Source organism: Aspergillus oryzae, chromosome 2 (assembly GCF_000184455.2).
Source record: "Aspergillus oryzae RIB40 DNA, chromosome 2".
NCBI lineage: Eukaryota > Fungi > Ascomycota > Eurotiomycetes > Eurotiales > Aspergillaceae > Aspergillus > Aspergillus oryzae.
In genome coordinates, this window is record NC_036436.1 from 932,371 (window position 1) to 945,719 (window position 13,349).

At 48.4% G+C, this 13,349-nt stretch overlaps 4 protein-coding genes across 4 annotated transcripts; 2 read left to right on the forward strand and 2 right to left on the reverse strand.

Moving 5' to 3' along the window:
- Nucleotides 1–102: 102 nt before the first annotated feature.
- On the reverse strand, nt 103–3,435 carry AO090001000372 (Zn(II)2Cys6 transcription factor; the record flags this gene model as incomplete). The annotated part of the gene is made up of 4 exons (XM_023234519.1): nt 103–2,672; nt 2,756–2,782; nt 3,215–3,245; nt 3,322–3,435. 4 exons carry the CDS (start codon nt 3,433–3,435, stop codon nt 103–105), a joined length of 2,742 nt encoding a protein of 913 aa, XP_023089636.1.
- A 2,775-nt stretch (nt 3,436–6,210) lies between these two features.
- On the forward strand, nt 6,211–6,944 carry AO090001000373 (uncharacterized protein; the record flags this gene model as incomplete). The annotated part of the gene is made up of 2 exons (XM_001818847.3): nt 6,211–6,515; nt 6,566–6,944. The coding sequence occupies 2 exons, from the start codon at nt 6,211–6,213 to the stop codon at nt 6,942–6,944; spliced, it is 684 nt and encodes a 227-aa protein (XP_001818899.1).
- Nucleotides 6,945–8,191: 1,247 nt separating this feature from the next.
- Nucleotides 8,192–9,472, forward strand: AO090001000374 (PQ-loop repeat-containing protein; the record flags this gene model as incomplete). The annotated part of the gene is made up of 1 exon (XM_023234520.1): nt 8,192–9,472. One exon carries the CDS (start codon nt 8,192–8,194, stop codon nt 9,470–9,472), a length of 1,281 nt encoding a protein of 426 aa, XP_023089637.1.
- Nucleotides 9,473–10,628: 1,156 nt separating this feature from the next.
- On the reverse strand, nt 10,629–12,650 carry lcb2 (putative serine palmitoyltransferase 2; the record flags this gene model as incomplete). The annotated part of the gene is made up of 1 exon (XM_001818849.3): nt 10,629–12,650. One exon carries the CDS (start codon nt 12,648–12,650, stop codon nt 10,629–10,631), a length of 2,022 nt encoding a protein of 673 aa, XP_001818901.1.
- Between the last annotated feature and the right edge of the window lie 699 nt (nt 12,651–13,349).

Below are 13,349 nucleotides of genomic sequence, written 5' to 3' on the forward strand. Positions count from 1 at the left end.
GGCATAAGACGACTTGACTGCCGGAAGCAGTTTGACATTTCTATAGCTGCGACACGCCTAATTTCATAATGAGGCCCGTGTTTGCAGCCATGAATGCCCACATCAATTGCCGTACAAGGTTCCCATGTTATCATCGGAGTTGCTGAGCAACTGTAACAGCAAATCATTGTCCAAAGGCTGCTCTGACAGCGTGAAATTGTCCATGTCACTACGTATAGGTTCTGTCATTTCATATGGCGAGTTGAGCTCGCTCGGCCGGTCAGTGGTATTGGCGAGACTCAAAGGCGAACCCCTGGGACCACGATACACCAAATCTAGACTTTCCCCATCGCCTGGAAGCAAGCGCATTGGATTCTGAATGTGGAGAAGATCTTGCTCTGACCCCATGCTCTGCTTGCTCTGCTGCAACCTGGTATAGTCCTGATACAACTGCTCACGGGTATCAGTAACTCCCGAAAGCCCAAGAAGCGTGCCGATGATGGGATCATCCACAAAGAATGGGTCCGTAATTCCCGAGACCGGCTGCCGGTCCACCAAGAGCGCATCGGGAACTATGTCTGACGATGACAAGTCCCCAAGTCGAGCAGTGGCAAAGGCGGGATCTAACAGCAAGCCCTCAATATGGGGTAAGTCAAGATTCAGAGCTATCGATGAGTCAGGGGTCCTGTGCTGGGCAGATGAAAGCACTTGTTCGGGCTCAGGTAGGATTTGAAGGTGTTGAAATGCCAATTTCGCCCATTTGAGCCGTTTCTTAACAGGCCGCATCACGGATCCACATCGTGACACCGCATCACTTTTACAGATTTGATGGAACTTATCAGCATAATCCGCCAACTGTTTTTTGAATGCTGCTTTTTCTTTTTGGTTGCCAATCGAACCGCGGCTGAGATGGTCGTAGATATGAACAAGGGCTCTGCTACATGTATCTAGCCCCAGGACAAGCATATTGATAAATTCCACCCCGTCGTCTCGCTGTACTGGCATTAGACCCTTTGACGGATCTAGGGAGCGGTACGAGAGGGCTAGAAGCGCTGACGCAGACTGGCAGAATGCATTTATGGCTGTAGACGACAGGCTCAACGACTCTTGGTCCGTTTTGTTCTGGGAGAATAACATGTGCGTGATTATAATATGATAGGCAGTCAACAGGTAAAGCTGCGAAGACAACATCGTGATTCGTCTCTCCACAGCTTGTACCGCCTGAAGGAGGACATCTCTAATCTTCACCGACAACGTGGGGAAATCAGCACAAGACTGAAGGAGATCGTATAATTGATGGATATGCTGTTCCTGCCATGAGGCGTTTGGGACTTTCTTGGCAGGCATATCGAAATACAGAATGTAGATGTGAGATACAGTGCTGGCAATATGGCTGAGAGGCCATAGACGTCGTAAGGCTTGTATCTGTGCCGAAAGCGTAGAGATGTTGTCTGATGCCTGGTCCAAGCGGATCAGGGCTGAGGTGGTCTCATCTAAACAGGGAAATTCAGGGATCTCATCGGGGCCGAAGAGCGCAAGCGCCTGGTCAAACTGCATAAAGGCCCAGGTGGTGGTGGTCAAACATAACCAGTGAATATTTTGCAGGACCTCTTTCTTGACCAGGTCAATCTCAACACCATTCAATTTCACTCTCTTCATGTCGGTATTCTTCCCTGTTTTGGCTAAACGTGAGGCCATATAGCAAGTATAACCCACAATGCAGGTTGCTCGGCGGGCATGGCCCAAGCACAGCTCCCTCCATGCTATGAGAAACAGAGTTTGTGCTGTGGAAAGTGCTTCTGAGTCGCCAAGTGGTAGCTGGCGTTGTTTGATTTGAGTGGTGGCAAACTCGAACAACTTCTGGGATTCATCGCTTATAGCCCCATACTGCTCGCTAGTACCACCTAAAACATGGTAAGCATCGGCCAGGATTATTGCCAATAGGGCTTCATCCACTGTTCCATCCTTAACGTCACTAGTAAGCAAGGTTTTTGATACGAGTGGCGATAGAGGATGCGCCGAAAACCACATGTCAACCAACTGCAAGATGCGATGCTTTCCCAGAGCTGTTAGAGGATTTTGATGCTGTGGAGGATCGAACATGGATGATGTAGTGTCAGCCACTAGACTAGCAATAAAGAAGTTTCGGTTCCCATTCTCTGGCTGTCCACATCTCAAAGAGCCAACGCGCAGCAGTAGCAGTTCCAGCATCTCTTGGGCAATGGAGGATAGTAGCCCATCATAGTTGACCTGATGCTGTGTAGGATGGCTGGATGGCGTCGAAGTGTACGGCCGCCGGTGGCGCTGGAAAGAGGTTATAGACAACTGAAGAAGATTGGATTCCGATCCAGTCTTGCTGATAAAATAATCATCAAACATCTGTTCTAGTTCGTTGCCCAGTGTGCGAACCTTCTTGAGGGCCACTGACGCGGACAACGGTGATTCGTCACTCAAAGCACTGGCTATTGTGGTATTAGTCAATAAAATGGACTGCTTCCTGTCGCGCTTGCTGATACCCGGGTTAAGCGTGCACTTGTCCTCCGTTCTTTTGCGCTTTGGTCGGCCCTTGCGGGCTTCGGGGCCGTAGACGCAGTTGATATTACGGTCTCGGCAAGCGTTGCAGATACGTCCACCAGAACATCGAATCTTTCGGCCCCGACAAAAGATACAGCTCTGTCGCAGGCCGGATGTTCCTGAATGAGCGTGTCAGTTGAGGAACTCTTCATGCCGTCGGAAGCTACAACAAAGAATGAGCGGGATCAAGGCGTATCCTTACTAGTCTGCGTCTCCATATTGACGGCGTCTTTGAAATGTGTTGTCGCTTGGTCACTTCCGGCGAAGTATGAGTATAGTGGCGTTGGACGCTCACCGTCAGATTTTCAAGCTTGCATGACTAGTAATCAATAATAATAATCCATATTATACAATTGGCCGTATTCCTTAGAGCACTAGTCTATTAGCTAGGGGACAGATAGAAGGAAGATGAAGAAAGTTAGATCAGATGAATCTGATAGTCAGCCTGATGGCATTTGGTCGTAACGTGATTTATCTCCGAAGCCGAACTCGGCTAGTCACTTCCTTTGGTGCCAACACAGCAATTCTCCATCATCACAATAAGATACGATAATTATACAAATTATCTAAGACGAATGATGAACTTCGGACCTCATATTCTACCCTCTGTTCCTTCGTCTATCGATTGTTATTATCCAGAAATGTCTTCAATGTGACCTACGGGAAACCTGGAAGTTGTATTTGAGATTCAGCTGGACCAAGCATGCATTTCATTCACCTTCGTTATGTTACAGAACCTTTACTAGTTAGGGCCAATAATAAACTTACTGAGGCCCAGGAACTTAGTTCTTTCGTCGGCGACCGGCACATTATATCTGCTAAGAGGACCATGAGCTTCGCCAAGGACATGAATCCGGTGTAGAGCGGATTTGCACGCCTCATGGTCTGAGATGCCTGCAAATACTTGTGACCTTCTCAAGATTAAACCCTAAATGTGACTACATTACATTCACAGTGACGACAAAGCGAAGGGCGAATTCAAAAGAGGCATGAGGGTCTGTGATGTATACGTCAAAGACAGTGGTATTTTTATAGCATAAGAGCTATGTTGGGAATTTCATTCGCCGGATCTTATCACAACCAAATATTATTCCCCCAGGGATCCTATCTCGACCCAAACTAAGGCCTCTTCTGACAGTCTTGTGGGCATCAATAGAAATCAGGTTCTTTATATCGATCGGCTGAGCTTGGTCTTCATCTGACAGAACGAAGGCACTACCCTGTTCCAAGTATCCCTTAGTATGATCAGAATCAATGGGACACACAAATGAGGGGAATTGCCTTGTGCATTATCTTGTTTACAGTGGGCCGGCTCACTGCCACACCACAGATACTTGCTTCCCGACAAACAACCACTGCCATAAGCATCATAACAATCTTTGGAGATGTATCACTTCTGAAGCAATGTGTTCACACTATCATATTCGTATATCGGTTCAACCAATAGCCATTGCTACTCTCGTGCTGGCAGATCTGACCGTTATCTCCAAATTTGGCAGAGAGGGGCGGTTCCCCTCCAGTGACAGCGTCCAGAGCCATCACCATTGTCACAATTGGTCTTTCCAAGAACCCCAATCAGAAAGAAGGAGGTTATAGAGAGGATTTTAAAGGCATGCATTTTTCAGAACTGAAGAATGGCTGTGGGTAGTATAAAGTTGCATGGAGTTGGGAGCTTGCGATGACAGTTAAGAATCCTAGGTAGGGTATGAAGGGGTATTTATAGCTGAAAAGACAGCCTGAAAGGCTTTCCAATATGACTATTTAGCGTCAGTCTGAATCATCATAAGTCTGGCTGGATTCTGCTCTCCCTTGTGTGGAAGATGTGTGATGATCTACGGAGTACACGATTGAAAATCAACTTAGCGAAGCATACGGAACTTTGGGTACGTACTTTCGACAGCTATTAGACTCTCCCGGTAGACATTACAAGCCCACTGATTCTCTCTTCTGCCATGATACGACAATTCCCATTGTAGATCCCCTCTTGGGTAGTTCATCAGGTACTCACCGGATCGTCTGTGCCACGTAGATCCCGAGGGCTGAATGTCCGTCACTACACTTATACCCACATACAAACACAATGAGTAACTCATGCACTAATTTAATTCTACTCATATCCCTCAACTTGAATATCGCCATTTATACCAACAAGTAAGTATAAGTGCACTTGCGTTGCGTCGCTTTAACAGTCTGACAGAAGGCGGGCATATAAAAGTCATACAATGATCACCATGAAGATCGTGATGGTAGCTTCATCTAGGTGGAGGAAAAGCGTGTAACCCTCACCTTCTAATCTAAATTTCGATGGTTTTCAGCTACACTTCAGCAGTGCCGCAACGATCTCTGGTAGACTTTCCATCTATACCCTGGGCACTTTTCTCTATACCTCAGCGTGATTGGCCTTATGCAGTCATAATCACAATACATGCAAACTGGCAGCTCCATGATCTACTTGTAGTTGCCTAATATAATCAGCCTCACTCGTTCGCAAAAAGACATGCCATCCACTTCCTCCGGCGTACTTTCCGTTGCCCACCAAAGAGCGTTGGACACTCCTCGGTCCTCATTCGTACCCATCAGATCCGTCTCGTACCTCGAAAGCACCAAGGATGCCTTCTGCATGAACTAGAGACGTCACCCTGAGAATTCTGGCTCTTAACCACCTTTCCACGGTTCAGGAGCTGATAAATGACATCCACGTAGTCGTCTTCGATGTCTTTTGCACATCTTGGTATCCGCGCGGTCGCGTTGATGTCCACGCCGTGCTGTGATTATGACTCGACGATCTCAGCGTATCATACCGTCTTGCCCGGCGAGTTGAGAACTCTACCGTGAGCGAAGTAGAAGGTAAACGAAATTCAACACCACCGCAAGATCTATGCAGAAGCACGAGGGGTATCATACTGACAGATGTACTACTAATAGTAGAAGGGTTTCTTCTGCGTTATAGGCAACTGTCCTTGTAAATTCCCTTGCGAATACTTCGCTTTGCATGCAAGAACCAGTGCTAGTCGATATTAGATCTACTTATCTTCGGATTAATTTCTTTGTACAAGTTAAATGGGACAAATCTAGAGAGAGAAAAGACTTCACGTATCAACAATTGTGTCTATGTACAACTGCTCCTGTGTCGAAGAGTAGATATAAATATATGCTATTCTATACTATTTAGCAAACATTTAGTGTCTATGCCTGGCTTCGTGCAATGAATCTGTTCGTCGTTTGTCTGACTTGGCAAAAAGCCCATCACTTGCTAGGTTGCTGCAGTAAAATTAGAACACGCCCGAGCGCACGAGTCCAGAATCGGAAGGTCATGCAGAAACATGGACCTGCACTTCTTTTTCTTTTTCCCCCTTCTTCTTTGTCCTCATGCACGGTTGCTTCATCTGATTTTCAAGAAGTTCTGAAGAAGAGCTCTATGAAGTCTGGCAGACCGGGGTAGGGTCTGCAATGCTGTAAAGCTGCCACTTCATACCATCTTGGCGGAATGTCGTGCGAGAAGGTCAGCTGCGCTGCACGGTATGGTCATTAGGCAGTTGATCCATACTTCATGACTCCTTGAAATAAACAGTAACTAGTATTTATTGACTGACACCTCCCCCTCGAAGCCCTGTGTACAAGGTGGTACCTGGATTTACTTCCCACCCCGCCTTCAGGATGTCTGACCCTTATGCCCAACACCCACACTACGCTCCTCCTGGTCCTGGACCCGAGGCCAACTTTTATGCGCCCGCAGATAGCGTATACCAAAACCCACCGTACGATTATGAGCCCCAGAATCCGTATACGCAGCAATCTCCTCCAAACCAAAACTACCAATATGGCTCGCAGTATGACTTAGCGCAAACACCCAGGTCTTATCCCCCTCAAATGTCGGGCCCACAGCAAGACTACCTCAATCCGGCTTCTGCGGGAGGCTTTGAGCAGGAAAATAACCATCGAGAAAGTAACGCTGATTATTAGTACGCTGCAATTTATAGCATTTCGATGAGTTCACACTAAAAGATTCCAGCAACGCGCCCACCGACGAACAAGATCGGCACCATCCTCCAGACTCTCGTCCCCAAGAAGCCGACAACACTTCCGACAATGAGGGAACTGAGCGCAATCTTGCAGGGGCACTTGCTGGTGGCGCTGGTGGCTATGTTTTGGGACGCCAAAGTAACCATGGTCTTCTAGGGGCTGTGGGGGGTGCGATACTAGGGAACTTCGTCGGAGACAAGATGGAGGATAAACCAGATGATGAGGAGGATGGTCATCATCACCGTCACCACCACCACCATGGCCATCATCACCACCGTCACAAGCATCGTCACGGCCATCGCCATCATAGTCATCATGGTCATCATCGCAGTCATTCTCGGCACAGTAGCCATAGCGGTAGCTACTGATAGGGAACACTCTTAGATTGTTATTCTTAGATTGCTATATTGATGTTTGCTGCTCTTTCATCTTGGCGTACACTGTTATGGGGAAATTGTTGGAAGAGGATAAAGATTCGGAATGTTTTATAACGCTTAACGACTTGATGACAGCAATGCTGAGTATGCCTCTATCTGTATGTTGGTAATTCGGATCATCGTACAATGGATTCTTCTGGCATTTGTCTGAAACAACGTGTGGTGAAACCGTTACTTTTCCCCTTATTCCCTTTTGTGGGGTTTATACGGCAGTTACCCAGGGAAGCATAAATTGACAGGTTTTGTATGACCTTTTTTAGTTCGTCAGCTCACGTAAAGATCGAAGTTTGCGAGAGAAATGAAGAGTCGATCGGATGGTTGTTTCTGGCTGATTCAAACATGACATTATTTACATGAAAGTAGAATAGATAACGGGCCAGAGCAACATCCTTCTGGATTTCTATCGCCCATTGCTTTTCATCCGAACCAGCCAGATGAGTAAATCATGAGGATAAACTTAGCGATATCATATCTTATCGTCGAAATAAATGTTTCACTTTTCCCCACAAAGTAAATCTTTCCACGAGTGTAATGTTCCCCGAATTATTCTGTCATATATAACCAGTGTGGGCTTAGTCAAAGTAATTCTGAAGTTCGAGAAGGAAATAAATGTATGTACGTATATTCTAGACTTCTTCTTGACATTGGGACCACGTCACGGAGAGTATCCCATGGTCACGGTTCCCCGCCATCGGGGATCCCGTGATCAGTACGGAAGATCATCCGCCGCCGGAAACCGGAGCGGAGCAGGGTTTCCTGATCCAGTAGGAGCCAATCAAGGTTGGGAGATATGGAAGTCTTATCAGAGTCAGTCATTATCGCCGATCTTCAGCTCAGCCCTTGACTCGTGACCGAATCGGGGACGGAGTGTGACTCGTTCTGCATGCCATATCTGAATCAGGCCGACCCCCTACTCCTTCCTACTCCTGTCTTCTTTCCCTCTTCTTGTTTCCTCTTGTTCCATAATCCGTACTCTCCTTTCATTCCCCCTTTGTCCTTGCAGAACGAGTTTCACACCGCATAAACCGGCATTCCGTACCCCGTGGGATCCTCGCCTATTCATCTGAACGTCTCGCCGTGTCGTGACTTGCTCCTGCACACGTCAATACTAAATACTCCGTTTCGAGCAGCATAGACGGGTCTTCCAAATCTTTGGTGAAACTAAACAAACCGAGAATATGCCTCCTCCTTTAATACAGCACCTGACTCAAGCGCTGCCACAACATTGTGAGCCGTCTTCGCCCTTCTTCGCTACCATTTCCGCATATCTACACACGTGCATACCTACGCCGCTCGCTCTTATATCATCAGTGTTGGGTACCCTTAGCATTGTCTCATGGCTGTTTGCACAGCTCCCCCAGATATACAAGAATGTCCAGTTGCAGTCTACGTCGGGCTTGTCCATATTCTTTCTTGTGGAGTGGTGCTTGGGAGACACTAGCAACCTGATCGGTGCTCTACTCACTCGGCAAGCTACTTGGCAAGTCATCATTGCAAGCTACTATGTCCTGGTCGATGTTACACTCGTCTTCCAGTTTTTCTGGTACACACATATCAAAGGACGTCAGGGTGGCTACAGTAGCTTGTCTCACTCACATAATGAGGGCGGAACCGGGGGGGTGTTAGAAGGGGTATCCTTTTCCGAGAACAACTCAGTCAATCAGACACCTTCAGAAACCACAGCCGATTCGGACGCGAAGGATGTGAAAGGTCGCAAAGAACCTATATTCGGTTCTTATAACGGCCAGTCCCTGTCGTATTCCAATGAGAAGCTCAGCTCATCCCGTCGGTCAATGCTCAGAAAAAGCAGCGGACCCAGCCTGCCTATTGCCTCTACGCGCACAGTTCTATTAGCATCGATGCTCTGCGCGGTTGTGGCCAACGCAGCACCAACGGAGCCAGCCACCGAACCACACTCCCATTTCCTCAGTCTGGGGTTCCTCGGCACCCTTTTCTCGTGGATGTCAACATTCCTATACCTTTTCTCGCGGCCACCACAGCTATACAAGAACTACAAGCGCAAGAGCACCTCCGGTCTATCCCCGCTGCTCTTCATGGCCGCATTCAGCGGAAACTTCTTTTACTCCTCGTCCCTCCTCACAAACCCTAACGCCTGGTACGACTATCACCCTTACGGCGGCGGCGGATGGGCCGACTCCGATGGCAACAACCGCGCCGAATGGCTAAGCCGGGCTATCCCCTTCTTCCTTGGGGCATTCGGCGTCCTCTTCTTCGACGGCTTCATGGGCGTGCAATTCCTTATGTACGGCACGCGAGACGACGAGTCCATTATTGAGATCGAAGATCCGAAGTGCGGACGTAGTCGCTGGATGCGAGTCCGCGGCTGGATGAGAGGCTGGATCCCCTCCGTATCCCCTACCCGGGATGCCCATCGCCGCACTCCCACAGAAAGCCAGGCGCTTTTAGAAGAAGACTGTGATAGATACGGTACAGTTTAAATGATTAACTAGACTCAGTGTCGTGTGATCATCTAGAACTTCCTGTTTTTTGTTTCTTACACTTGCTTACCCTTCTCGACCCTGCGTTAAGCAGATACGATTTCTTTTTATGACTTCATGACGATCTTTTTGGCCTGAGGGTTTTTTGCTGTCTGCCGTCGTTGAATATTCTCGGGGTTCAATAGGTTCATTCTCCATCGTTCGGCGCCTTCGCTTTATTTGTTCTTTTATATATCACTGGACGTTATTGGATTCAAGGCTGGGCTGGGCTGGGCTTAAGGCTGAGGTTGGAGATACCTCTAGGTGGTTATCATAGCAACAGAAGATGGCATAAGGTCACAAACCATCATTCAGTCGGCGTACCGGATTCATTATATTTTCTGGCCTCCAGGATTCACTGCGAGGTGTTTGGTTACGGATAGATATTTGCATACGGGGTGCATATTTAGCATATACATAGGGCACTCGAATACTCTTTGACTTGTTGATTTGGATAGTAACGTACATGATCTCATCACATTAAATTGCTAGCTATATATATGAAAGTACAAATGGGTCCAATAAAAATGTATTAACAATCATCTAAGTATAAACGTTCATATATGCCAACGAAGCGATCCGTTGCGCCCCCACTGCTCATCAAACTCATTAGGGTACAAGTGTGTGGCCCCGTGCTTTTCAACAATAACAAGCTTGGTCTTGTCCCATCCTCCAGCACTTGGTGGGGGGAGTGAACCAGCGGATGTCTTTAGGGAGACAGCGAAAGGAGGGGGCCAGAAGGAAAGAGAAATTGGAAAAGAAGCTAGTAGAGGTACAAGGCCCAGTAAACCCCTCCGTCACACAGTTACGGAGTAGCGAACAGATGTGTTTGTGGAAGTTCGCTGGCCGGTAGTCAATTTTTCAAACAGCGTATCCATGGCTTGGTCAGGAATCCGTGACTTTCTGAGGCTTGTGGGCCATTCCACGCCATGCATATGGAGGGGGAAACGTGGTAAGAATGCAGAGACAACCCAGGGGCGGCTGCTTAATGATACACAACAAGCGTGAAGTAGTAATGGTTCGATCAGCCTGCGACGCGGCATGACCAGCATCAACCGAGTCTGTAGGCCAACCCCTTAAACGAATATGTAACAATACCGAATGCAATCATGACGAACTAATACAACGGACCTTTGGCGTCCTGGACACCGCGCCTGATAACGTCCTCGATACGCCACCGCGGGGGAGCAACGGGGTCTCGCTTCCGGTGCCATTCCTTCTCCATCTCTGGAGGAGGGGTCACGTCCTCATTCGAGGGGAGGGCTCCGCCGGCAACACCAGTCGAGAATTTGAGTTGTAAGACATTGCCAATCTCATCACAAGCGGTCAATACCCGATCGAGGTCTTCCTTAGTATGCGCGGCAGAGACGCAGAAACGAGCACGGGAGGAGACCAAGGGTGTAGCAGGATAACCGACAACGACAACAGAAATCTTTCGCTTGAGCATTTCATGGGAGAAGGCTGGCATCTTAGCAGGGTTGAACAGCAGCACTGGGATAATTGGGGAATCGTCGTGGCCGTACACTATAAAGCCAAGACGTTTCAGGCCCAGACGAAGGTATCGGGAGTTAAAGGCCAAACGCTGCAGTCGCTCTTCACCTTGACCCGGAACGATTTCGCCGCTGATGATACGAAGAGCAGACGAGATTTGGGACAAGATAGCCGGGGCTGGCGATTCTCCGTAGATGACTCCAGAATTCGCTGCACGAAGCTGATCGATCATGTTCTTGTCGGCAGCGATATACCCTCCATTAGCACCAAAGGACTTTGTGAGGGTTCCCATGAGAATATCCACTTCGTTTGTATCAATGCCGAAATAGTCACAAACACCTCTGCCTTTCGGTCCAATAGCACCAATTGAGTGGGCTTCATCAACAAAAAGATGGAACTTGTAACGTCGTTTCAAAGAAATCAGGCCCGGGAGGTTGCACATCGATCCTTCCATAGAATAAAGGCCTTCCACAACGACCAATATCTTCTTCCAGGGGCGATGAGTACGGGGCTGACCTTGACTGATAGCCTCCCGGAGCTTATTCTCCAGGTCCTTCATATCGTTGTGCTTGAACATACCGATAGATGCCCCAGAAAGACGTGCACCGAAGCGGATTGACGCGTGGTTCAGCTCATCAGAAATGATAAGATCGCCTTTACCGACCAGAGCGGGAAAGATATTTGCATTAGTGCCAAAACCCATAGAGAAGACCATTGACGCTTCCTTGCCCACGAACTTAGCGACAAGATCCTCTACTTCCATGTGAAGATCCTGTGTGCCAACCTCCGCTCGGGTGCTAGGAGCGGTGATGCCATATTTCCTAATCGACTCCTCGGCGAGGTCTGCACATGGGCCTTCGGACTGCGCAAAACCAAGGTAGTTGTACGAACTCAGGTTCAGTGTATCGGTGGTGGTTCCGGTGAAGTAAAAGTGCTTGTTGTGATCATCAGTCGCACGGTCGATCAGCGTGATGTATCTTCCGGGGACACCCGTCACCGGGCGCTCAAAACAATCATTGATACGCAGCTTAAGGCGACGGACGTAGAAATTGTCGAAGTCGCTGTTGAGGGCACCGTATCCATTCCGGGGTTTCAAGTGTCTGTAATTCTCTTCACGGAAGCGTTTCCCAAAAAAATCACGGACATGTCCAAATGCGATTAGGATTAGGTAACTAATATAGGTAGTAAGAAGGTAATAATAGGGAGGCTCATCCATTATCGGCTCGGGAAAGACACCGCCAGGATGTTGACTGGAATACCGGTGGCTGGGATGGCCAATGGTGCCAAACTGCGCGTTTGCCTTGGCCTGGCGACGAGCCTCCTCCGGCGAGGGGGGCTGAAAGAGCGTGGTCGGCGGTTCGTCCATATTGGGGTTTCCCGCGGTAGCAGTAGAGAGAGAAATGGTCGGTAAGGACAGTGAAGCCGAGCTGATCGAAGTAGGATGAGCGTTCCCACTGGCTCCTCTGGCGGCCACGTTCGCAGACTGAGAGTCGGATTTAGACTTAGGGGAGGTTGAGAATAGTTGGCTCAAGAGACTAGGTTTGGTTGTGGGCGCCTTGAAGGTGATACCGCCCTTTCCAGAGTTGGATGAGGTGGACTGCGAGTTGGAGGGGTTGTTGGCGGAAGAGTTGACGGATCGACGAGGCATTGCAAGGAAACCGCCAGTCGGAAACAATCAATTTCGCAGGAACACCGATGTGGTGTGAAGAGAAACTTCTACCGCGGTCCCGGAAGGAAGAGTGAAAACAGAAGCTACTTGAGGTAGAAGGTAATGTGACTCCTGACGCGAGTGCTCTGCTTGTTGACCGGTCCTCCTTCGCTTTACAACGTCTCAGAAAGCACCAGGACAGCGACAACGATCTGAAGTATCCGAAGGAAAGCAGTCAGCCACAATCCAGACCAGTGTGCGAAACACTCGTGCAAATAGCCAACAGATGCGAGGGAGAAACGAAAAGAAGACCAAGACTCGAGGGCGGCATACACAGACAGGAGAGAGAAAATGAGGGTAAGATGCAAATGCAACTCCGAGCAAGCCGGAGTGATTGATGGTCCTGTAATTTCAGGTGGTAACGTAAGGCAAAGACCTTTTGCACGTGGAAACTGGAAGGGCACGGAGCCCAATCGCAAATTCAATCTCTTGTCCTAGTCCAGATTAATTGACGCTTATCGCGATGAAACAGTAAAGAGAGGAAGAAAGAGAGAGTAAGTAATTATGGAATTAGCTGAGAAGACTATCAACCATAATTAATCAGTCCCCGATGGATCCCAAGTGTTGGGAGGGAAAAATCAAAGGACTTTTTCAAGAGTGGATCTTCCAGACCGGACCCATAGTATCGTACGGTATGGT